Source organism: Gracilinanus agilis, chromosome 3, assembly GCF_016433145.1.
Source record: "Gracilinanus agilis isolate LMUSP501 chromosome 3, AgileGrace, whole genome shotgun sequence".
Lineage (NCBI taxonomy): Eukaryota > Metazoa > Chordata > Mammalia > Didelphimorphia > Didelphidae > Gracilinanus > Gracilinanus agilis.
In genome coordinates, this window is record NC_058132.1 from 13,453,187 (window position 1) to 13,478,129 (window position 24,943).

At 37.7% G+C, this 24,943-nt stretch overlaps 1 protein-coding gene and 1 pseudogene across 1 annotated transcript in view; both read right to left on the reverse strand.

The window, feature by feature from the left end:
- LOC123239884 (homeobox protein Mix.1-like) overlaps positions 1-24,699 on the reverse strand; it is a 42,974-nt gene extending 18,275 nt beyond the window's left edge. Inside the window, exons 1-2 of the mRNA XM_044667209.1 lie at positions 24,621-24,699; positions 23,479-23,574 (exon numbers count right to left, since the gene is read on the reverse strand). Of these exons, the coding sequence (XP_044523144.1) occupies positions 23,479-23,519 (41 nt within the window). The 5' untranslated portion in view covers positions 23,520-23,574; positions 24,621-24,699. The remainder of the gene's footprint in view (positions 1-23,478; positions 23,575-24,620) is intronic.
- LOC123239036 lies at positions 1,357-2,214 on the reverse strand (annotated as a pseudogene).
- Positions 24,700-24,943: the final 244 nt, after the last annotated feature.

A 24,943-nucleotide genomic window follows, 5' to 3' on the forward strand; every position in this document is an offset into this window, starting at 1 on the left:
AGAGAATTCTGGGTAATACTTTGACTACATAATGAGAAGACAGAACTCATCAGAAAATTCTCTGAAAATTCTCTGATGGTACCCCAAAGAGATAATAAGGAAAAAGACTTGTACAAAAATATTTATAGCCGCACTCTTTGTAGTAGCAAAAAATTGGAAAACAAGGGGGTGTCCATTGATTGGGAAATGGATCAATAAATTGTGGTATATGTTGGTGATGGAATATTATTGTGCTGAAAGGAATAAAGAACTGGAGGAACTCCATGTGAACTGAAAAGACATCCACAAACTGATGCAGAGTGAAAGGAGCAAAATCAGGAAAATGTTGTACACAGAGGCTTATACACGGAAACATAACTGAATGTAATGGACTTTTCTACTAGCAGCAATGCAATGACTCAGGACAATCCAGAGGGACTTAGGAGAAAGAATGCTGTCCACATCCAGAGAAAGAACTTGGAAATGGAAATACAATAGAAAAATATGTGATCAATCACGTAGTGCGTTAGGGATACAATTGGGGTTTTGATGTACAAAGATTGCTCTATTGCAGATATGAATAACATGGAAATAGGTTTTAAACAATGATACATGTATAACCCAGGGGAATTGCTTGTAGGATTTGGGAGGGTGAAGGAAAGAGAGGTTGGGGGAGGGGTCATGAATCATGTAACCATAGAAAAATATTCTAAAGGAAAAAAAGAAAGAAAATTCTCCGATGTTGGGAAAAACTGAAGGTAAAAGGAAAAGGAGATGGCAAGATACAAGATGGATAGACAGTGTCACAGTAGCAACAAACAGACCTTGGACAGACTTCAAGAGATAGTAGAAGACAGAAAGGCCTGGCATGCTATGGTCTGTGAGGTTAAAAAGAGTCAGACATGACTAAACAATAGAGTAAAATAAACAGAACCAGAACAACTTAAGCTAAGACAACAACAATATAAAGAGAACCAATTTTGAAATGCTTAACTCTGATGTTAACATCAATGTGATGACCAATCAGGTCTTCTATGATGAAGCATGTTAACCACCTCCTGAGCCAATCAATAACATTTATCAAGTATCCACGTGCCAGACAATTTGCCAGACACTGTGTTAAATACTGGGAATGCAAAGAAGGGCAATAGACAATCCCTACCCCTGAGGACCTCACAATCTAATGGGAGAGACAACATGTAAACAACTGTACAAATAAGCTGGATGAACTGGAAATAATCTAGGGAAGGCACAAGAACTAAGAAGGACTGGGAAAGGCTTCCTGCAGGTGAGATTGTAGCTGACTCTTTGTTGTTGTTCAATAAGTTTATTGTCTTGATCTGAAAATCTTCATAGAAAATTACAGATTTTGATGTTTTACCTATCAGCTGCCCACTCCTGGGCTCTGAGGAAACTTGCCTTCTTCTGAGCAACTCAGTCTTTCTTCTGGGCAAGGGGCATTTTGGGGCAGTTCCATCTTTTCTTTTTAACTTCCCTGTTGGGTTTCTTTTCATACACTGGATTCTCCCATATACCAGCATGAGCTTTCTGTACATCTCCTCCACCATGTCAAGAGTGATATTGTTCTTTATGTACTGTGAGAATTGTTTTTTGTAAGCGTCTTCTTCTTCCATGAGATAACACATATAATCCGCAACATTTTGGTCCATGATATGCTTACGATGCAGCATTGAATTCTTTACTTTCTGAATCATGGCCAGGGAAGTGTTTATGAGGAAGAGACAGACCACCATCCACAGCTCCCTGAAGGGCCCCAAAGACTTTGTTTCCAGTAGTAGTTCTGGCAAGACCTGCGGCCAGGTAGCATGGGCTGACCATCGATGCTTTCCACATTGTACTCGTCTCCAGGCACTTCCATCTGACCCTCATAGATCTTAACCATGCCAAATCTGTTAAGAAGCCTGTGAGCCAGCTGCAGGCCTATACAATAAGCTGCAGCATAATTTGTCAGGCCAACCTTCACACCACACTTTGGCAACTCTTGCATAAGCTGCGCAGACAATCATATCACCTTCAATCTGGCAATTCTCTGTTGGTGACTTGAACTATCATCCTGTATTTCGCTGTGTTGTATTTGTTTTTATCCTGGATTGCTGGGCGCTTCTGTGCATAATAATCCGTTTTTCCCACTCTCCTTCTCCAGAATTTCACTTGATACCTCTTGAAGTAGGCCTTATTCTTGACAACTTTAACAAACCCCATCCTGCCATAAGAGACCCGTGCCCTCAGCACAGACGAGCAGGCCCCACAGCGCTAGGGGGAAAAAGCTGTAGCTGACTCTTGAAAGAGTCAGGGAAGCCAGATGGTGGGGATGAGGAGGGAGAGTTCCAGGCATGAGGGACAGCTAATGAAAATGCCCATAGTTGGGAGATACAGTGTCTTGCTCAAAAGTCCAACTTTACCAGATCACAGAGTAGACTGAGGGGAGGAAGAGAGGAAGTAAAAGTTATAAGACAAGAAAGTTGGGGGTGGGTGGGAGGGGGTTAGAGAAGGGAAAGATAGGTTATAAAAGGCTTTGAAAGTCAGAAGATTTTACATTTGATCCTGGAAGTAATAGGGAGCCCCTGGAGTTTATTACACAGGGGAGAGGTGGGTGACATAGTCAGACCTGCATTTTAGGGAGATCACACTGACAGTGGAGGATGAACTGCAGTAGGGATAGACTTGTGGTAGGGAAGCAGACCCCTTAGCAGTCTACTGCAATAGTCCAGGAGTGAGGCAATGAGGGCATTCACTAGAGTGGTAGCAGTATCAGAGGAGAAAAGGGAATATGTTTGAGAGATAATACAAAGGTAAAGCCATCAGGCCTTGGCAATAGATTAGAGCTGGAGGTAGGATGAAAATTAGAAGAGTAAAGAGTCAAAAATGACACCCAAGTTTCAATCCTGCACAATTTAGATGGATGGTGGCACTCAATAATAATAGGACAGTTGTACGGAGAGTTTGAGGACAAAAGGAAGAAGTTCCATTTGGGAAACACTGAGTTTCCCAAATCTACAGGACACTGAGCTCAAGATGTTCAATAGGTAACGAGAGATGTGAGACTAGAGGTCATCAGAAAGGGTAGAAGTGGTTGGAGAGATGGGAAATCATAAGCAAAGCAATGATAATTGAATCTAAGGAAGCTGATGAGATTACCAAGGGAAATAATAGAGAAGGAGACGAGACCTAGACATGAATACAAGGTGCAGAGATAAACATGGCTACTATATGGATTCATTGTTTTTACTCATTTGTTATATTGTTTTGTCTTTCTCTGGGTTTTTTAATGAGAGGAGGGAATCAGAGAAAGAAGGAATAACAACATTGAGACCAAAAGAGAGAAATTTATAACATTTTTTTCATACACATAAGAGAAAAGGAAGCACAGACAAGAAGTACAGTATTGTAAGTAATATATAATTTATTACATATACGTATTTTAAAATGAGTAGTATGAAAAGGAGATTTACAATTTCACACAGAATCCACTTTTTGTGTGCTAATGTGTGCATGGAAATGCTTTTGTGTGTGTTTAAATTAAAATAAAAAAATCAAATGACACAATTACAAAATGTATTTTTTAAAAAGAACTTAAGAGGGCAGCTGGGTTGCTCAGTAGCTTGAGAGCCAGGCTAGAGATGGGAGGTCCTAGGTTCAAATCTGGCCTCAGACACTTCCCAGCTGTGTGACCCTGGGCAAGTCACTTAACCCCCATTGCCTAGCCCTTACCGCTCTTCTGCCTTGGAGCCAATACACAGTATTGACTCCAAGATGGAAAGTGAGGGTTTTAAGAAATAAAAATAAAATAAAATAAAAAAGAACTTAAAAAAAACTTTAGAAATAATTTAGTCACACAGTATATCTACCTCAGAACTGGAAGGCCATCTAATCCTCTATTACACACCACCAGTCATCCAACCTTTTCTTAAAGACTTCTAGGGAGGGAAAACCCAACCCTACATAAGGAAAATCATTCCAATTTTGGATATTGCTAATTATTAGGACACTTTCCCTTACGTCAAGTCTAAATTTGTTTCTTTGAACTACCCCACTTTGTTTCTTGCTTATCTGTTTGGTCCTCTTTCTACATGATAACCCTCCAAGACAACAACTATTATGGCCTTTTTCTTTCTAACCCTTATCTTCCATCTTAGAATGGATAGTAAGTATTGGTTCCAAGGCAGAATAGCAGTAAGAGCTAGGCAATTTGAATTAACTGACTTGCCCAGGGATCACACAGGTAAGAAGTGTCTGAGGTCAGATTTGAGCCTAAGATGTCCCATCTCCGGGCCTGGCTCTATCCACTGAGCCACCTAGCTATTATATCCCCTTTTAAGTTCACTAGGATGAAAGTCCTTAATTCTTTCACTCATTCTCATATGATATGATCACAAGGAACTTTGACAGCCTGGTTGCCTTTCTCTGGAAAGTTTTCAGATCACTGATGTATTTCCTGAAATGTAGTATCCACAACAAACGTAATATTCAAGATGGAACTATTGTAAAAAAACAAAATGTACCTATTAACTCTCTGTTCCTAGACCCTATGAATCTTGAATGAAATCTAAGATTGCATTGCTTTTGTTGGCTAATATATGATGATACTGAGCCTCATTGAGCCAATCCTCTAAAAAACCTCTGGGATCAAATACTTAAAAATACATATCATGTATATTGAAGTTCTCCAGGATGAAAATCCTTGGGTCCTTAACCAATCCACATGATTTCAAGATACCTCACCAATAATGTTTGCACTCTTCTAGACACTCCTAAATTCATTATGTTGTTTTCTTTGTCAAGGAGAATTCCATTTGTATTGGAAATTATTGGAGGGGAGGAAGAACCTAATAAGTAGTTAATAGACTAGTGTAATACAGAGAGAGGGGGTCAGAGCAGTTTTTACAGGCTTTGGCTGAGTTCTAATTTCAGTTAGGAGTTTAGAATCTTGGAAGAAAGTTTCAGTTGGACCTGGGACCTCGTGGAGAGAGTCAGGGCCAGCTGAGCTGCTTCTTTCCTGTTTGAGATCAAAGCTTAGCCTAGCTTTGGAGTATTTATTTGAGATTTGTTAATTTAGATAAACCCTTTGAATCTGCATATTCTACCTCATTTCCCTACCTTCCTTCACCTAAATGTCTGTGAGGAGTGAATAAGGAGAGTGAATCAGAGAGTAGTTTCAAATCTGTGAGGGTTTAGCTATACTTTTTTTTTTTTTTAAATATTTTTAAACCCTTAACTTCTGTGTATTAGTTCCTTGGTGGAAGAGTGGTAAGGGTAGGCAATGGGGGTCAAGTGACTTGCCCAGGGTCACACAGCTGGGAAAGTGTCTGATGCCATATTTGAACCCAGGACCTCCCATCTCTAGGCCTGGCTCTCAATCCACTGAGCTACTCAGCTGCCCCTAGCTATACTCTTGCAGTACTTTATCTAAAGAGGTTAGGTAGTCATCATTATAATCCCTTTTGATTTCAAGATTACCTTGAGAGTTGAGTCAGGGCAGGACCTTGCTCAAACCCCATCTCTGCTTCCCTTCCCCCACCTGAGGTTTCTTTAAGCAACTGTTAGGACTTCCTTTAATCCCCTTTACCTGACAATTTAACCTGAGAAGACAATAAACCCCTTTTGTGTTTAAAACAGACCTGTTAGTTACTTTGTCAGTTAATTAGTAAGGAAAGGGAAGAAGAGGAATAGAACCAACATACTCTGGGCTTGAAGGGAAGCCGAGGTATCCATCTTGAAGGAAGGTGTAACTTCAAAACAAGTCCCTTCCTGTGAAATTAACTAAAGCCTGTAGTTAATTTCAATCAGTCAATTTCCCTCAGTTTGTCTTTAGTCTTAGTCCTAGCCTATAAGCCCTACTACTGATTGCCTGTTTAGATTAATTCCTCCTCTCCCTGAAGATCTTTGTTACCCTCAGTGTTATACTCCCTGACTTCAGCCTCATATTATATCCTGAAATCTCACCATTACATCCTACCTGCAACTCATATTATTTACCTAGCAAGTCCCTGACAACATCCCTTCCAAATCCCCATTAACCTAACACCTTTCCCAAATTCACCCATAACACTAGATAAATAAGAAGACAGGAAGGAGAGGACCTAGTTGCCCTTGATGAATTCAAGTCACCTAGCCCATATGAACTACATTTATGGATACTGAAAGAATCAGCTGATGTATCTGGGAAGACAAGGCCTAGTAAAAGAGGAAAGGTACCAAAATATCAGAGAAGGGCAAATGCTATTTTGATGTTCAGAAAAGAGAAGAATCTGTAATCTTTAAATCAGAGAGTTTGACTTCAATTCCTGGTAAAATTCTCTAAAGAATAAATAAAGTCGTAGTTGATATACAGAAGGCAATGAAAACATCAACATAACTTGATCAAAAACATTATAAACTAACCTTATTTCCTATTACATAGGGATGTTGTAAAGATCAAATCAAAAGAGTTAGCATAAAGTTCTTTGTAAATCTTAAAGCACCATGTAGATGCTAAATATTATTATTATTTATAATACTGTAAAACTGTTTACCATTAGGGGGATACTGTAGGAATGTTTTAACTATTTTTTTTCAAACCATTACATTCTTTCTTAGAATCAATACTAAGTATTGGTTCTAAGGCAAAAAAGTATTTATCTAAATTTTAATGAAATTTTTCATAAAGAGTCTCATCCTTTTTTTGTGGAGAAAATGGTTAAATTATAAAATAAATGAATGGACTGAGGATTCTTTAAATAGTTGGACTCAAGAATACTTCCAATGGCAACTTGGTAAGACATGACCTATTGAGTACCACATAAGACTATCTATGCTTAGCCCTGTGCTTTTTAAACTGTTTTATTAGTGATGTAGATAAAGTTATATATGATATGCTCTTCAAATGTCCAGAGAAAGCTAGGAAAGAGAACTAATTCACTGGAGGACAGAATTATGGCAACCAGAAGGGATTTCGGACCCTCATAATATCAGCCTTTATCATTTTTAATCGTTACAGAATTAAGATCCAAAATGGTGCTGTACTATTGGGGGCAGGGGGAAGCCAAGATGATGGTGTAGTAGCAGCAAAATCTTGGAACTGCTCTGAATATCCTTCCAAACCAATCTTTAGAAGGTGCCTCAAAAGGACAGGAGTCAAAGCAGAAAGAGTAAGAGGGCTCTCCCACAAAACACAACATGAAAGGTAGGCACAGAGAGTGGATTGTCACAACATAAAGGAGAACCGGGGAAAAAACTGCACAAGGAAAAGTGCAGGCCAACTACCTCGCCGACTTAGTGTGCCAGACATGGAACCATGACCTAGGCAACTTCAGGATCCCCAGGTGTGGCGTACACCAACAAAAGAGCACCACAGACTCACTCCTGAAAGTTCCACACCTAGGCAATGAGATTTGTAACTCCATAGCATTGGGCACACTCTGGCCTCTGAGGCAGTAGTGAAGATAGCCCCAGAGTAAAACCTTCTCAGCCAGGAACTAAGGCAGAAATGACCAGCAACTTATAGATCTCCCAGTCCTCGAGTGGAAAAATGAGCAAATAGCAACAACAACAACAACAAAAAAAAACTTGAACCTCAACAATTTCTATGGGGAAAAAGAGCAAAAAACAGAAGCAACAGGAGATGATGAGAAACAAGCAAACACATGCAAATTGATCACAAACTCTGGAAGAACTCAAAAAGGAACTCAAAAACCAAATAAGACAGATAGAAGAAAAATGGGGAAAAGAAATGAAAGTAATGCAAAAAGAAAATAGCAGCTGAAAAAGTAAAATTTGTCAAATGGAAAAAGAGATACAGAAATCAAAGGAAAAAATAAGCAAATTAGAAACCAGAAATTATCTACTGGAAGAATAGGCAAAAAAAGTCCAGTGAAGAAAAGAGTGCCATGAAAAAGCAGAATGAGCCAAATGGAAAAAGAAGATTAAAAAAAATGGAAGAAATTAGAATCAAGCAAGTAGAAGCTAATGATTTCATTAGACATCAAGAAACAATAAAACAAAATCAAAAGAATGGGGGGAAAAGGAAAAATATGAAATATCTCATTGAAAAAAAAATGACCTGGAAAATAGATCCAGGAGAGACAATTTGAGAATTATTCTATCTGAAAGTCATGACCAAAAATAAAATAAAATAAAATAAAAGCCTAGACATCATATTATAAGACATTATCCAAGAAAACTGCTCTGATATTCTAGAAGGCAAAACAGATATTGAAAGAATCCACAAATCATCTCCTGCAATAAATCCCTGAATGACAATTCCCAGGAATATTATAGCGTAAGAAATAAAATTAATCTAAAAATGATTATAGGTTTTATAAGATTTATTAGTAGCCATTAGAAAATGAAGCCACGTGCCATGCTAGCTAAGGCTGCTTAAAAAGCCTAATCTTCCCAGCTCTCACATGATGGGTAGGTAGCAAAGAGGAAGTGAAAAACCAGCCCCTCACTTTTTATCCTTCTGTCTACATCATTGCATAAGAGTAGGAAGCCAGTAGGTTCATGGGAAATGTAGTTCAAAGACCCCAAAATTTCCAATAACACAATAGCCAAGTTCAAGAACTTCCAGGCCAAAGAGAAAATGCTGCAAATGGCCAGAAAGAAACAATTCAGATATCATGGAGCCCCAGTCAGGACTGCACAGGATCTGGCAGCTTCCACACTAAAGGACTGCAAGGTTTGAAATATGATATTCCAGAAGGTAAGAGAACTGGGTCTACAACCAAGAATCACATACCCATCAAAACTGACCATATACTTCCAAGGGAAAGTATGGGCATTTAATAAACCAGATTTCCAAGCATTCCTGAAGACCAGACTTAAACAGAAAATCTGATGTCCAAATACAAAATTCAAGAGAACAATAAAAAAGGGTAAATAAGAAAGTCAAAATGGCATCATGCTAGAGCACTGGACTGAATCTAATTAGAAAAAAAATTAATAGACATAAATTAAAGTCTTATACTTGGGTACAAAACTCCCCACAATTTCACAAGTACAAGATGGAGAGGAAGTTAAATAGAAGTTGTGAAAAAGATCTAGAGGTTCTGATGGACTGTAAGGTCAAAGAATGGTGTGCTCTAACAGCCAAAAACACTAAATGGATTGCATTTAAAGAGGTTTGGCTTCCAAGAATAACGTATGATAGTCCAACTGTATTTTATACATATCAGTTCTTGTAGGGGAAACTGTGTTTAGCTATGTACATGACCACTTGAGAAAGACATTGATAAATGTGAATGTGTCCTGAAAAGGGCAATGAAGACGGTCAAAGGCCTTAGGTTCCAGTCATATGGATCAATAAAAGGAATGGACAAATTTGTCTTGGATAAGAAAGATTCATGGTAACATGATGGCCAATTCCAAATCTCATAATGGCTATTATGGGAATAAGGAATAGACTTGCTCTGTTTAGTTGCAGTAGGAAAAACAGGAGTAATGAGTAGAAACTGCAAAGAAGCTAATTTAGTCTTGATATTAGGGGAAACTTTCTTACAGAATCATCCCCAAAACAGGGCTGCCTCAAGATATGATGGATTCACCCTTCTTGAAGGTCTTCAAACAGAGGCTGTATGACCACTTGTTATTGTAGGAATTCCTATTGTGAACTGGTTAGACTAGAGCAGTGATGGGCAAACTTTTTAAAGAGGGGGCCAAAGGAAAGGAAATGTTCATCTGTCAGTCTGTTTCTAAGGCAACTCTTTCAAAGTTTCATTGTACTGTATCCTACTCATTGTATTCGTCAGATTAGGAATAATGTCTCTGTGCAGATAGAACATTTCAGGGGGCCGCATCTGGCCATCACTGGACTAGAATATTCCATAAATGCCTTCCATTCTGCAATTCACTGGGAATTCTCTTCTGCTCAGAAAGATGTATACTCTACTAATTTTCCACATTTTTGACAGTGAAAGGGTTTCTATTCAGGACCATATCGTTTATTCTCAGTAAGGTTTCTGTTCTAGGTTAAAATGATTATGGGTAAAATGATTAAGGTTGCAAGGATAAGTGATAAGAGATAGGAAAAAAATGCATGGATTGTCTTTAAGAGGAAAGGAGGAGAATTTAGACACAAACCCTGGGAGAAGAGGACGATCTTGGGAGTCTTACTGGAATTAACAGTCTCTCCGGATCTGGCTGTCCTCTGAGCTGGTAGGGAGGATCTTTGCTCTGGCATCTCCTAGGAAAAGACTAATCTTGTGGAAATACTAGGAAATTCCTGGGTTGGAGAACTGCCTTGGAGGAGGCCTTCCTTTCCCTGAAGTAGCGAGATCAACCTTTCAGAGACAACTTGATTACAGTAAACCCAAGGGTTTATCACCTGGGACTTAGGGTTTACCTAGGAAGCTAACCCCAGGCTTTGGGTAAGGACTCAGTATATCTGTGAGTCTTGCATCCTCAGTCTTTTAAAGACAATCTGTGATATTTAGTTTTGGGGTCTAGATAAGATCAGGGAGAGAATAAGGAGGGCTTGAGAAGACAAGAAGGGCATCCCCGTGAGGGGAGTGTAGATTGGGGGGGGGAGGAGTTAGTGCTGTATAGATTTAGGACCTTATCTACCATTTCCCTAAAGTCAATAAACTTGTTTTTCTATGATTACAAGGGATTGTGCTTACTGGCCTTGGTTGAGTTTTTCAATCACCAACCCATCCAGGTCATTCCCAAAAAATCTATCTACTTTTGGAGATAGATTTCTCTTTCAAAGTTATAATATGAGCTGAAAGATTTTCCACAATGATTATGGTCAAAGGGTTTCTCTCCTCTATGGCTTTTCTTATGCTGAATAAAGTTAGAATTTTGACTAAAGGATTTCCCACATCGATGACATTTAAAGGGTTTCTCTCCAGTGTAAGGAATTAAGGGTTTGACTAAATATATGTGAGAATTCTAAAATAATATGGTGGTCACCAATTTAAAATATTATAGTTTAAGTCAAAATGACTTTTAATAGCTTTTATTTACAAAGAGGTGGAAAGAGTGAAAGTAGAGAAATGCAAAAAGAGAGTAGAGAAGATATCTAGCCTATCACACTAAATATTGCTCCAATGCTCGGCTCAGCCCATTGCTACCCCTTAACCAGAGGATGTGGTGTTCCACCCACACAGCCTCATCCAAAGGGGAAGGCCTCTCCGGAACTAATCTCTCTCCAAAATCCAGGAAAGGAAAGCCAGCTACTTAGTCACCCAAGAAACAATCCAAGAGCCAAGGTCCCAAGATGAAGCCAAGGTCAAAGTTCAAAGTCACCTCTAAGAGGCAGGTCACCAGTTGAAGCTCCAAGATGAAGATTCAAGCCAAAGACCCCTGGGAAAACCTTCAGGACTTTTTATAGTCACTTCCTGTCCCTTCTCCTCTTCACAGGGGCCAATCACAGCTTTCAAATTGCCTAGCACTGCTCAAGGGGCAGTGTCTGTGGGATCCACCTCTCATTCTCTGAAGGTGCCAACTCTTATCATAGGATTCACAAGTTTCTGATTGATTGGGTTAACAGGGTGGAGTTTTCCAAGTAAGTGACTGTGAACTCCCTTACTTAGTGTTAAGTAGGGGTGTTTAAGTTTTTGGTTCATTAAATTAAAAGTTGCTGATTGATACATAAAGAAAGTTTGATTCACACTTCACACCAGTATGACTTCTTTTATGTGTGGCAAGCTTTTCACTACAGCTGAAAGCTTCTCTACATTCATGATATTCAAAGGATTTCTCTCCAGTATGAACTCTCTTGTGTTTGGTAAAATATTTGTACCAGTGAAAGAACCTCCCTCTATTACATTCTAAGATTTCTTTCCAGAATAAATTCTCTGGTGTAAGATCTGAACTTTGGCTAAAAGTTTTTCCACACTGATTATATTCAAAAAGATTTCTTTGCTCTACTATGAATTGTCTTACTTAAGTTGCATATGCCAGGGAAGAAATTCTCCACATTCATTATATGCGAAAATGCTTCATTCCAGTATGAATTCTCTGATGCATAATGAGGGACCTTCTCTAGTCAAGGAATTCTCACATTTGTTAGATTCAAAGAGTTTCTTTGCTCCAATATAAATATTTTTCTGTTCAATAAGCTGTGCCTACCTTGTAAAAGAGTCCTGGCATTCATTATAATCAAAGGCTTTTTCTTCAGTACAAATTCTCTGATATACAAGTGAGCTGCTCCAGCTACAGCATTTTCCATGCTCCTTACATTCTTAATATTTCTCTTCTATATCAATTCTCTCATGTTAGTAATGTTTTCTTTTGGGGGGAATAATTTCCCAGTGATTACATTCAATAGGTTTATCTCTTCTATATTCTACATTCAATAGGTTTATCTCTATCTATAAATTCTCTGGTATAAAATAAAGTAAGAACCTACGCTAAAAGTTTCCCCACACTGATTATATACAAAGGATTTCTTTGCTCCTATATAAACTCTCATATTCAATAAAGTTTATTTTATGGGCAAATGAGTTCCCACATTCATTACATCCAAAGAATTTTTGTCTCATGTGAATTCTCTTATATTCAGTAAGGTTTCCTTTCTGGATGAAAGATTTCCACATTCATTACATTCAAAGAGTTTCTTTCCAGTACAAATACTCTGATGTTAATAAAGTAAGAACTTTATCTGAAGGTTTTCCCCCTCTTCGTTAAATTTAAAGAGTTTTTCTCATGTTGATATTTTCTGATGGTTAGTAAGGTTAAAGCTCTATTGAAGACTGCCACATTCATTTCATTCCAAATGGATGCCTAACAAGGGATTTCTCTCAAGTAGGGATTCTATGATGATTTTTATGAAATTTTCTCTCTCTGTAGAGATTACCACATTTATATGGTTTTTCTTTAATGTTCATGCTATTAAATAAAGTCCTCTGCAGAGTAACTGACTGACTTTCTGCTCATAATATATACAAATCTTCCACCTAGAAAAGAATCCATCACATTCACTTGGTTCTAACCACTGTTTAAAGTTCTTTTGATATGTGCCACATTCTTATAGATTTTTTCCCTTGTGAGCACCCTGTTGTGGAACACACTGAAACTTCTTCCAAACATATCACATTCCTGAACACTAAGCTTAGTAGAAGTTTCCCTCTCCATGACTATCTCTTGCCTCGATCATCTTTCCTGATTGTACTTCTTTTGCTCTACTCTGACATCATATTTCCAAAATTTTTCCCAAACTGCAATCCCAAGATCATCTGTCTCAGTTCTTTCCTTGGACGATTTTGTCCACAGAAAAGCCCTGCTTTAGAGATGACTCCATTATATCATAGCTAGTCTCCTGACTAAGGAATTCTGAAAGAAAGAAAAAAATATCAATCTATTATTTATTCTCTGCTTTATATTAACTTTTTTATTCTGCCTTCTCTCCTGAGGAAAAAGATGAACAATTTTGAAACAATAGGCCAAATACTGTTAAAAGTGCAATGTGATATCCAACATTAAAGAAATGATTAAAAAAAATTACATCTTGCTTCTTAAAATGGGATTAAGGACATAAGTACTACATGAAATTATATTCCAGGGTACTGAAGTACCTACAGAAACTAGACGCATTAATAAATCTTTATGTAACACAATTAAAACAATGATTAGATTAAAGATGGGGAAACTGGATGCCAATCTTTAGCCAAAATCTACAATCTTACCAAACAGATTTTTAAAAATAAACAATGATAAAACAAAATGCTGGATTTCCAAGTTAAGAAGGCAATGTGAAAGAGCATTAAGAAGCCTTATTCTTCCACTTAAAACCCAGTATCTGAAATGAAAACAAGCCCAGGAAGATAAGTGATAAAAAAAAAAACCTGAGATATAATAGAAAAATAAGAGAGGAGAAGGAGGGGGGAGTTGGGGAAGGAGAGGAGAGAATAAGAATTAAAATTCTTTCATCCAATCCCCACACAAAAAGATGAACAGAAGCTGGGAGTGGTAAAGAAGGAGCTCAGTCGGGAAGTCATCATAAGCATAGGTCACCTGGGAAGATGAGGGAGGTGAGAAAAGCCTTCCCAAGGAAAGCAGAGCAAGGGCAGATAAAAAGACAAAATGCCAGCAGAGCTAGAGAAAAGGGCTCTACCAGGGAAAATAATTCAGGATCTCACAAATGGCCCTGAAGCCAATAAGCCATCATTCTGAGCAGGAAGGTCAAAAGCTTGATTCATTCAAGAACCTGAAGGCAGATCAGACTCCAGCAGAAGAGAGTCAGAAATGGAACCAGGGGGCAGCTGGGTGGCTCAGTGGATAGAGAGTCGGGCCTACAGATAGGAGGTCTTGGGTTCAAATTTTACTTCAGATGCTTCCAGCTGTGTGACTCTGGGCAAGTCACTTAACCCCCCATTGCCTAGCCCAGTGATGGGCAAACTTTCTAAAGAGGGGGCCAAAAGAAAGAAAATGCTCATCTGTCAGTCTATTTCTAAGGCAACTCTTTTGAAGTTTCATTGTATTGTATCCTACTCATTGTATTCGTCAGATTAGGAATAATGTTGCTGGATAGAACATTTCAGGGGGCCACATCTGACCAGTTAGCTGTAGTTTGCCCATCACTGGCCTAGCCCTTACCACTCTTCTGCCTTAGAACCATTACAAAGTTGTCAATGCTGCAGAGTCTATGGAGGTCTAAGGGAAGTAAAGACAGAACAAACTCCCAGATGAGAATTCACACAAGGAAATGAACACATAATCCAATACACTACAAAGCAACAATCATCAAAAGGATTTGTTGCTAGTTGCTGGGGGGGGGGGGCAGTAAAGACAAAAACCGTTTGGAAAACTAGAATAGATGTGGGGAAATTAGGTTTGGAAACAATTCACATAATATGCTGGATGGATACATGACTTAGATATAAAAGGTTATATCCTAAACAAACCAGAGGAACAAGGGGAGAAATTAATCTCTCTGGATAGGAAAAGAATTCATAACAAACAAGGGATAGAGAGGATCAGAGAAAATAAAATGGAAAATTCTGATTGATTATATAAAATTAAGAAGATTTTTTTATACACACAAAAAAACTCCAATGCAGTTACAATTAGAAGAGAAACTAAACTGAGAACTACATCCTTGCATAGCATTCCTCACATAAAGGTTCCATTCAAGAAATATAAGTAAATGTGGTAGCAAAGAACTGGAAATTATGGGAATGTCCACCAGATGGGGAATAACTAAACAAACTGTGGCAGCTGATTGTGAGGGAACACTACTATACCATAAGAAATGAGGAGCAGGCTAATTTTTTTAAAACATCAAAAGAATTACCTGGGATAATGAACAGTGAAATGAGTAGAACCAAGAGAACATTATATATAGCTACAGATTTAATACTTGGAAGAATAACTTGAGAATGTCACCTCCAGAGAATTAACTGAAAAACAGAAACATTAAAGTCCTAATGTATATATTCCTTTGTCTGCCAGATGATGTCTTCTATAATGCAGGGGAGAGGAGGGAGGAACTGAAATATTTGGAAATAAGTTTTATTAATAAAAAATATAAATAATTTTAAAAGATATACAAGTAGTTGTTGGAGTTGAGGGTATTCACTATAGCCATATTTTTTAATGCTCCAAATCACTAATAATTCAAAAAATGAAAATTAAAACAACTTTGATGTTCCATATCACATCCATCAGAAAGTAGCCAAATGTTGCAACAGGCAGAATACTGAACCTGGAATCAGGAAAAATTGAGCTAAAAAATTTAGTCTTAGAGAATATCTAGTGTTCCAGGCAAGTCATTTAATCTTTATCTGCCTCAGTTTTCTTATCTGTAAAATGGGGATAACAATTGCACCTACCTCCCAAGGTCACGGTGAAGATAAAATGAGATATTTTAAAGAGTTTTGTAAACCTTAAAGTTCTAAACCAGTGGTTCCCAAACTTTTTTGGCCTACCGCCCCCTTTCCAGAAAAAAATATTACTTAGCGCCCCTGGAAATTAATTTTTTTTAAATTTTACTAGCAATTAATAGGAAAGATAAATGCACCTGTGGTCATCACCACCCCCCTGGATCGTTACAGCACCCACAAGGGGGCGGTGGTACCCACTTTGGGAATCACTCTTCTAAACAAAGGCTTGCTATTGCCACCATCACCTTCATCATCATAAGAACGGCAAAGATGACAAAAGGGAAACGGCAAGTGCTGGAGAGACTATGTGAACACAGATACAGTAATGTACTATTGAAGTTTTAATTGGCCCAACCATTCTAGGAAGCAATTTCCTCAAATATATCCCAAATGTCACCAAATCAAATACTATTTGACTCATCAATGCCACTAACTAGGATTATGCCCCAAAGAAATCAAAGAAAGAGCAAAAGGACCCATATGTGCCACAGTATTTATAGGCAGATCTTTCTGTGATGGCAAAGAACTGGAAACTATGAGGATGACTGCTTACTGGAAGGAACTAAACAGATCATGGTACATACAGTAGGATCTTGTTTTATGCAAGCTCTACACATGAAAATTCAGGCATATGTTACTTGACAATTGGAAAAAATTAAGGCAGAAAAATACAAATTAAAAATTTTTCACCATACACTAAATCTGGACCATTTTCTCAAGCAGCTTAAAGTTTCACAGCATTTTAGCCAATTACACTCATTTTCATTCTAAGAAGCTTTAGGATGAGTCTACATTGTTTTGCATCAAATATTAACTTCCTTATCACTCTGGAATTTTGGCTTGTAACAAGTCATGTAAGAGTCAGAACAGTGATTCTCTTTGTTTCTATAATGCCATTTAATTATTAATAATGGCTCCAAAGTACAAGAGCAGCGATGCTGATAGCCCTGATAAGCCTAATAAAAGTCACAATGTGCATAAGTATATTTGTTATAAGAAATACTTATTAAATAATGAGGTTCACTATTATGAAAAATATTGAACTTATACAAAGAGTCTTAGAACATACTGGTCACATAAAATGTATGTGAGTGTAATGGAATAATGTTTAGGCTTAAGAAACGGTGAGAGGTACCATTTGAGAGAATCCTGGGAACACTTGTATAAGCTGATGTTAAGTGAGCAAAATCAGGATAAGAATTCATACCATAACATGATTGGGGATGTAGACTCAAAACAACTACACCAATGCAACTATCAATAATATGTAAAAATAAGTTTTGATTGATGACACATGTTAAAACCAGTGGAAATGTGCATTGGCTATTGGGGGGGGAGTGAAGGAGAAAGTAAAAACATAAATCATGTAACCATGGACAATTTTTCTAAAAAAATAAAATATTTTAATAAAAAAAAAAGTATCTGAGGTGGGAGGGGGTTGGGGAAAGGTGAGGGAAAGAACATGAATCTTATAACCATGGAAAAATACCCTAAATTAATTAATTAATTAATTGAAGATTCCAAAGATTAAAAAAAAAAGTATTCATACCATAACAACAACACTGCAAAGACAAACTATGAAAGACTTAAGAACCCTCATCAATTCAATAGTCACTCATAATTCCAAAGGAAAGAATGAACTTTAAGAGTGTGGTAATATGACTCAAGGTACAGAATGAGATATATATATTTTCAAGCATAGCAAATGATAGAATTTATTTTGCTTAAAATTTGCTTATTTTTGCATATGTAGGGTTTTCATTTTCATTTTTTTTTTCCCAGTTAGAGGATTTAAGAAGGAAAGAAAATGTTGGGTTAACTGAAAAAGTAAAAATAAAAGTTACATTTTTTAAAAAAGATTTTTATAAAAAGAGTTCAGTCTAGCCTAAACCCACAATGGTCCAATAGGGGATAGCAGCCAGGAATTGGGGTATATGATAGGCTTAAAATCAGGTAGCCCTGAATCAGCTTCAGACCTAGACTATCTGCTTGTTATTTCTGTTTTCAACCCTTAATCTTCCCAAAAAACCCCTGCTTAAGGGCTTAAACCTCATTACTCTCTGTGTCTCTTTGTCCCCTGATATTTCCCACTGAGATCCAGATCCCTAGCATGGTCCTCAGTTCTAGATATTTCTCAGAAAATCTTGTGTTAGTCCCAACCCAGGCTCCCCACCTGTGGCCTCTTCACTCCAGAAACTTTCCAAGGAGTACAATTAATTTCAATTTTACATAAATTATTTGCAAAAAAAAGAGAAAGGTAGCATTATATTAAACTGTCAGTGAGAAAAGCATAGTCCTAATATCTAAACCAGGAAGAGATAAAGCAGAGAAAGAAAACTTTGCAACACTACTGATTCTAATATTAGCAAAGAATTTACAAGTTAAAAATATTATAGGCTATGACCCCATAGGATTCAGGAATGCTGAATTGGTATCATATTAGGAGATTATAAATAAAATAGAATTGATTACTTAAAAACTTTAAAATTACATGATTATATCAACAGATACAGAAAAGATTTATGAGAAATATAACACAATTTTACATTTAAAATTTTAAAGAAAATAGTAATAAATGTACTGTTTCTTATTAAGCTAAATAGTGTTTATCCAAAAGCTAAGATTATCTGTAATAGAGAAACACTGGAAATGTTTCCAGTAAGATCAAGGAAAAAAGCATATTGGTGTACAATGTCACCATCATTATTTAACAGTCCAGAAATATTACGTATAATAAGATAAGAAGAAGGAACTGAGGGAATAAAGGCAAAGAGAACAAAATTATTACCCTTTCTACATGACATAATTGTTTATTGAACCTTTAAAAAAAACCTAAAAATGTATTGAAATGATACGCTCAAAAAGTATCAGAATATAAAATAAACCCACAAAAATCATCAGCCTTTCTACAGCTTTCCAGCAAAACTCAATATCCATTCAATGTATAAAATATCTGGTAATCTATCTATTAAACTAGGCATAGAACCTATATGAATACAAACTCAAAAACACTCTACAGAAATAGAAACCTAAATAATTGGGAGAGAGAGAGAGAAAGTAAACGCTTATAGTTAGGCTGTCTCAATGTAATAAAAGTGGCAATATCACCTACATTAATGAACATATTAAATACCATACCAACATAACCTGCAAAGAATATTTTATAGAACTAGAAACACTAGAATAACCAAAGAGAAAGCAATGAATCCATGTAACGATAAAAAAAGATTAAAACAAAATCAAAATACAAAAAACAAGAAGAAAATGTTATATATCTTACATTTTTCATATACATTTATATACATATATGTAGTACATGTGCGTATGTATATGTATGTGTATATATCTATTCACACACATACATACATGTGTATTTTTGTATATATGTATGTGTATTTATATATACAGACAGAAAGAGAATCAACCTATTATCTTCTGAAACCCTCAAATTAAAACCCACAGGAATATCATAGTCACAATCTAGAGCTTCCAGGTTAAAGGAAAAGTACTGCAAGGAGACAGAGAGAAAAAAATTCAAGTACAAAAGAACCACACACCAAAAGCATAAGACTCGGTAGTTATCATTTTAAAGAATAGGAGAGTAAGAGTTCGGAATATGACATTCCAAAGTGCAAAGCATAAGGACTTGCACCTGAGAATTAAGGAAATTCTTTCACCTTTAAACTTCCAGCAACTCACCTACCAACCATCAGCCACCCCCTCCTAACTGTCATCAACTTCCAGCCTGCATAGCAGGGGGGCTTTTACTCAGAAATCGTTTTGCTCCCTTGCCTCTTAAAGAGAAAAAGGGAGAAATTAAGAAAACTCTCTTAACAAGGTAAAAAAAAATGGACCTTTATGGAACAGTGAACTTCACAGCATTCCTCTTAAAAGAACACAGCTGAATGAAAACTCTGAAATGCAAGCACAGGAATTAAAGAGAAATTAGAAAGGTATTTGGAAGGGGCTATATATAAGATTAAGTACTTACATTCTAATGAGGGAAAACAAATAGCCTTAAGGTAATCAAAGATCCCTTAAGGAATTAAACTAAAACAAATGAGTAAGGGTAGAGGGGTTAGAGGGGAGTGCTGAACTATTTTGATGCTCATAGAAAGAAAAACAAGGGAAGCAAAATGGGTAGCACAGAAGAAAGGAAGGAAAGAATTTCTCATAATCAAGGTGTGTGAAATAAAGAATATATAAACAACAAATATGAAGGAGTGGAAAGAAAAGACATCATTACATGAACTCTTTCACTTCACTTATTAGAACTAGACAAGCAAACACAGTTTGGTATAGAAATATATTCAACTCAACAGGGAAAGAGTGGGATTTCCAAGCATAGGAAAGAGACGGAAAGATAGGATTAGTAAGACATTAGACTTAAAGCAAATACACTCCATGGTAAGAAAGTAATCATGAAGAAGTAAATTAAAAGGAAATTACTCCAATGACAAAAAAAGAAATCTGTAAGCAATTAAGAGGAAGGCCTTCAAATATAAAGGAAAGGAAATTTGAATAATACAAGACTATTCTGCACTCCTCAAAAAACACAGGAGGGAAGGGATGATGTCTTCTGAAGAGCAATGGAACTCAAGATGCAATCATAAGTTACCTATCATGAAAATCTGAGCCTAACCCTAAGTGAAAAGATGGACTTCCAATAACAAGAGGCATTCAAAATGTTTTTACATTTGTTTATTTTTTTAAAGCCTTTGCCTTCTGACTTGGAGTCAATAGTGTGTATTGGCTCCAAGGCAGAAGAGTGGTAAGGGCTAGGCAATGGGGGTTAAGTGATTTGTCCGAGGTCACAGAGCTAGGAAGTGTCTGAGGCCAGATTTGAACCTAGGACCTCTGGGCTCAAGGCCTGACTCTCAATCCACTGAGCTACCCAGATGGCCCTCAAAAATGTTTTTATAAAGAAAATCAGATCTAAAGAAACTATTTACTTCTTACATAATCCAAAGAACAGAAATACAGAGCAACCAAGATGAATACTAACAATATAATCTTTAAGATATTTCTTTCTAGAAGTATGTGAGTAGATAAGAGAAGTCAAACAAACGTGAGAGTGACCTAAAATATCATGGATTAAACTTCCCAATACCTTATATACAGGTGAATTAATAGGGTTTTTTTTGGTTTGTTTTTTTTATATTTTTAAACCCTTAACTTCTGTGTATTAGTTCCTTGGTGGAAGAGTGGTAAGGGTGGGCAATGGGGGTCAAGTGACTTGCCCAAGGTCACACAGCTGGGAAGTGTCTGAGGCCAGATTTGAACCTAGGACGTCCCATCTCTAGGTCTGGCTCTCAATCCACTGAGCTACCCAGCTGCCCGAATCAATAGTTTTTAAAAGATCAAATTACTGAATGGAAGGGTGCATCAAAGAGGGGAAGGAAAAGTTAGAGATGACTAGGTGACGGACCCTAATCAAATCAAAGGGTATCTATGAAGGGAAAATAACCCTTGTAGTCTCTCAGAGAGAAGACAATGTACAGGAGAATGAATAAGCAAAAAGACAGGCTGAAAAGGGAAAATGTAGTTTAAGTGGTGGGAAAAAGGTACCACTAATAAATGTTCTTATGAGAAAATAGTCTATATAGGGAGATGGAGACAATACAATAGATATGATCTGTAGAGATTTGGTGTTTAAAGAGAATACTCATCTTGTCTCAGGAGAAATAAGAAGCTTCTGAGAAAAACTGACATCCACAAGGGTGGGAGGGTATGGACCCAAGAAAAGACTTCAAGTCAAATGAGGGAAACACACACACACACACACAAAAGATTTGTACTTGGCTCAAAAGGGTAAATCCAGGAATAATCAGTGGAAGTAGTAGACAGAAATATTTCAACTTTGCATGAGCAGAATTTTTCCAACAATGAGTTGTCCAAAAGAAGAATGATCAGCCTTGAACAGTAATGGCTTTCCCATTCGAAGATACTTTCAAGTGAAGATTGGATTACTATTTGTGGGATTTATAGACAGTATTCCTCTTCAGGTACAGTTGGACAGATGATCTTTGTGATCCCTTCCAACTCTTAGATCTTATTGTTTTGAAAAATAAAATGATTTCTAAACTTCAATGTAAGCTATCATTTCACAAATCAAAGATGATCTTAAAAACAGTTTCTACTCTCACTTTTCTTCTGTCTCTGCCCCTGACTCTCTGGATTCCTTTTTCCACCATTGCCTAGAGCAGGGGTCGGCAACGTAAGGCTCTTGAGCCATATCTGGCTCTTTTGAGGGCCAGATATAGCTCTTTCTGCAGGAGCCATAAAGTCAATTTTTTTTCAGGCGCTGTTACAAGAGCGGCACTGTGAGCACTGCATGGCTCTCACGAAATTACATTTTTTTTTAAAATGTTTTTAAACCCTTAACTTCCGTGTATTAGTTCCTTGGTGGAAGAGTGGTAAGGGTAGGCAATGGGGGTCAAGTGACTTGCCCAGGGTCACACAGCTGGGAAGTGGCTGAGGCCGGCTTTGAACCTAGGACCTCCTGTCTCTAGGCCTGGCTCTCAATCCACTGAGCTACCCAGCTGCCCCTCGAAATTACATTTTAAAAAAATGTGGTGTTTATGGCTCTCACGGCCAAAAAGGTTGCCAACCCCTGGCCTAGAGCTTTCTCACCCTAGAAGATGCCTCCACTCCTACAACTCTTCTTCCAATTGGTCAGTTCCTCCCATATCCACCATTTTAAGGAAGTGTTTGTTGGCCAGGTTCCCTCCTTTACTCTTTTCCTGGTTCCACTGATAACTCTCGGGGCTTAGTTCTCCACCATTCTACTGTGCCATACTTCCTCCTGTCCCCTCCATAACTCTCCTTTTCGGTTTCTCTTTATGAGTTGTCTTTGCCTGATTAGAATAGAATCCCATTGAGGAAAGGATCTGCAGGAGTTGTGGGGTTGACTCAAATTGTAACTCTTGCTTAACACAGTGCCTGGCACAAAGTAAACATTTAATAAATGTTTCTTGACTTTGAATAATTGGAATAAAACCAAGCTATAGCATTTTGAGTTGGAAAGGGGCTAGCTAGGTAAGCATCATTATGGTTTTGGCAGTGAAAGGAAGGCAAGAAAATGGAGTAGAGAGGAAATGGTAAAGATTTGGGGGATCATAATATAAATGAGATATATAAATATTCATCTGGATGTGTGACATATATATATATATATATTTGAATGAAAAGGCTAAGGAACATTAAAGGTTCAAGAGAAGAAGGAAATTAAGAGAAGGTAAGAAAGAATTGTTTCTAGAGTAGAGATGGAAGGCTTAAGGCCCAAGACGAGCAATACATTTTTCTCTAAAATGAGATGTGAGTGGGAAGGGAGGCAAAGTAGTAACTAAGTTGTATACTAGTATCAAAAGCCTTGGGTTCAAATCACAGGTCTGCTGATTTTAGCCTGAAAGTCTCAGATGACTTACTTTGCCTTTCTAGGTCTGTCTCTTCAGCTCTAAGATGAGGGAGTTAGACTAGATGACATTTAAGTATCTTTCCAGATCTAACATTTGTGAATCTATGGTTTCTTGAGGTGAAGATGAAAACATAGGAATAGGATGAAGTACAAAAGGGAGAATCTCAGGCCTGAGTCTCCACGAGCCTGCAAGACATTGAGCAACACTCCCGGTCCAATACTGCCAAAAGACTTCCATCTGCCTGGTTTTCACCTACTCACCCAGACAGGTGTCGCTGGAGTCTTTTCTGTTTGGCATCCATGGTACTTCTCCTCTCTTCAACTGGAAGGTCACATCTGGTTTGGAAACTGGAAACCCTGCTCATGGAAAATGATGTGGGAAAGCATTGTGTACAGTTATCTCAGAATTCAAGCCTGCCCCCTTCCTAATTGCTAACTTTTACGCAGGACTATAAGATTTGCACAGTTCTTTACAGATGCTCCTCTATTTGATCCTCACAACAACCTGTGAGATAGGTACAATTATCCCCATTTTACAGATAAGGAAACTGAGGCTGAGAGGTCAAGTGACTTGTCCAGGATCATACAACTCATAAGTGTCTGAGGCAGGATTTGAATTCAAAGCATCCTGATTCCCAGTCCAGCACTCTATCCAGTCTGCCACCTAGCTGCCAAGGAGGAGAAGCAATGTGATAAAACAGAAGTCAAGAGAGATCTGGGTTCAAATCTTGCCTGACACTTATTAGCTATGGGACTTTGTGCAAGTCACTTAACCTCTTCAAGCCTTAGTTTCTTCATTTGTAAAATGGGGTAAAAAGATCTGCAGAACTTACCCTATAGAATTGCTGTGATGATCCAATCAGATAATGTACAAAAAGCACTTTGCAAACCTTAGAGCTCTTGAGAAAGGACTTTTTCAACACAAGGACTATTTTTCCTTGTCAAGAGAAGGAAAAGATCCAGAGGGCTCTAGTAAGATTACTTGTATATTGTGGTCACAATAAAAACAGGAAAAGTGGAAGAGAGTGACTATATCCCCAAGAAAAGTAAATTCCTTTTCACAATTTTCACCAATGTGCTGTGGTGCTCTAGGGGACAACCTCAGACCTAATGGGAAAAAGTAGGGAAGATACAGCCTCAGAGGCAGAACTGTAAAGCTCCTGGAAGTCATCAGTGTCACAAAATATACACCTTTCACCTGGGAACAGGGGGTAGAAGCACCCTGTCTCTTGGTCCTAAGAGATTAGCAATCTCCTCATATTATACATATTACGGAATATGCCTGGACACCATTGAGTCAGCCAACTACTACAGAAACTTCCAAGTTGAGAATGCAAAGACTATTCTTCCCTCCCCGTCCCATAATATGCAGATTCTGAGTTACAGAGAAAAGTTGTCCTTACCCAGGGAGATGAGGTTCCTATAATTGTCCAGCATCACTTCTTTGTATAAGTCTCTCTGAGCAAGGCCCAGTTGCCCCCACTCTTCCCTGGTGAAGTCCACAGGCACATCCTTGAATGCCACTGATTCCTAAAACATCCAACACAATCCTGCTCAACCAAGGGTATCTGCTACTAGACCTCCTTGGTGACAGCAAGAGGTTGGTCATATTTATAAGGAGTGGCTCCAAATTCTGAGAATTTCAGGGACATCAAATACACATCTAACTCTGTATTAAATGGGGAATATATTGAAGTGTCCTCGCTAACCAAAAACTCTGCCTCCC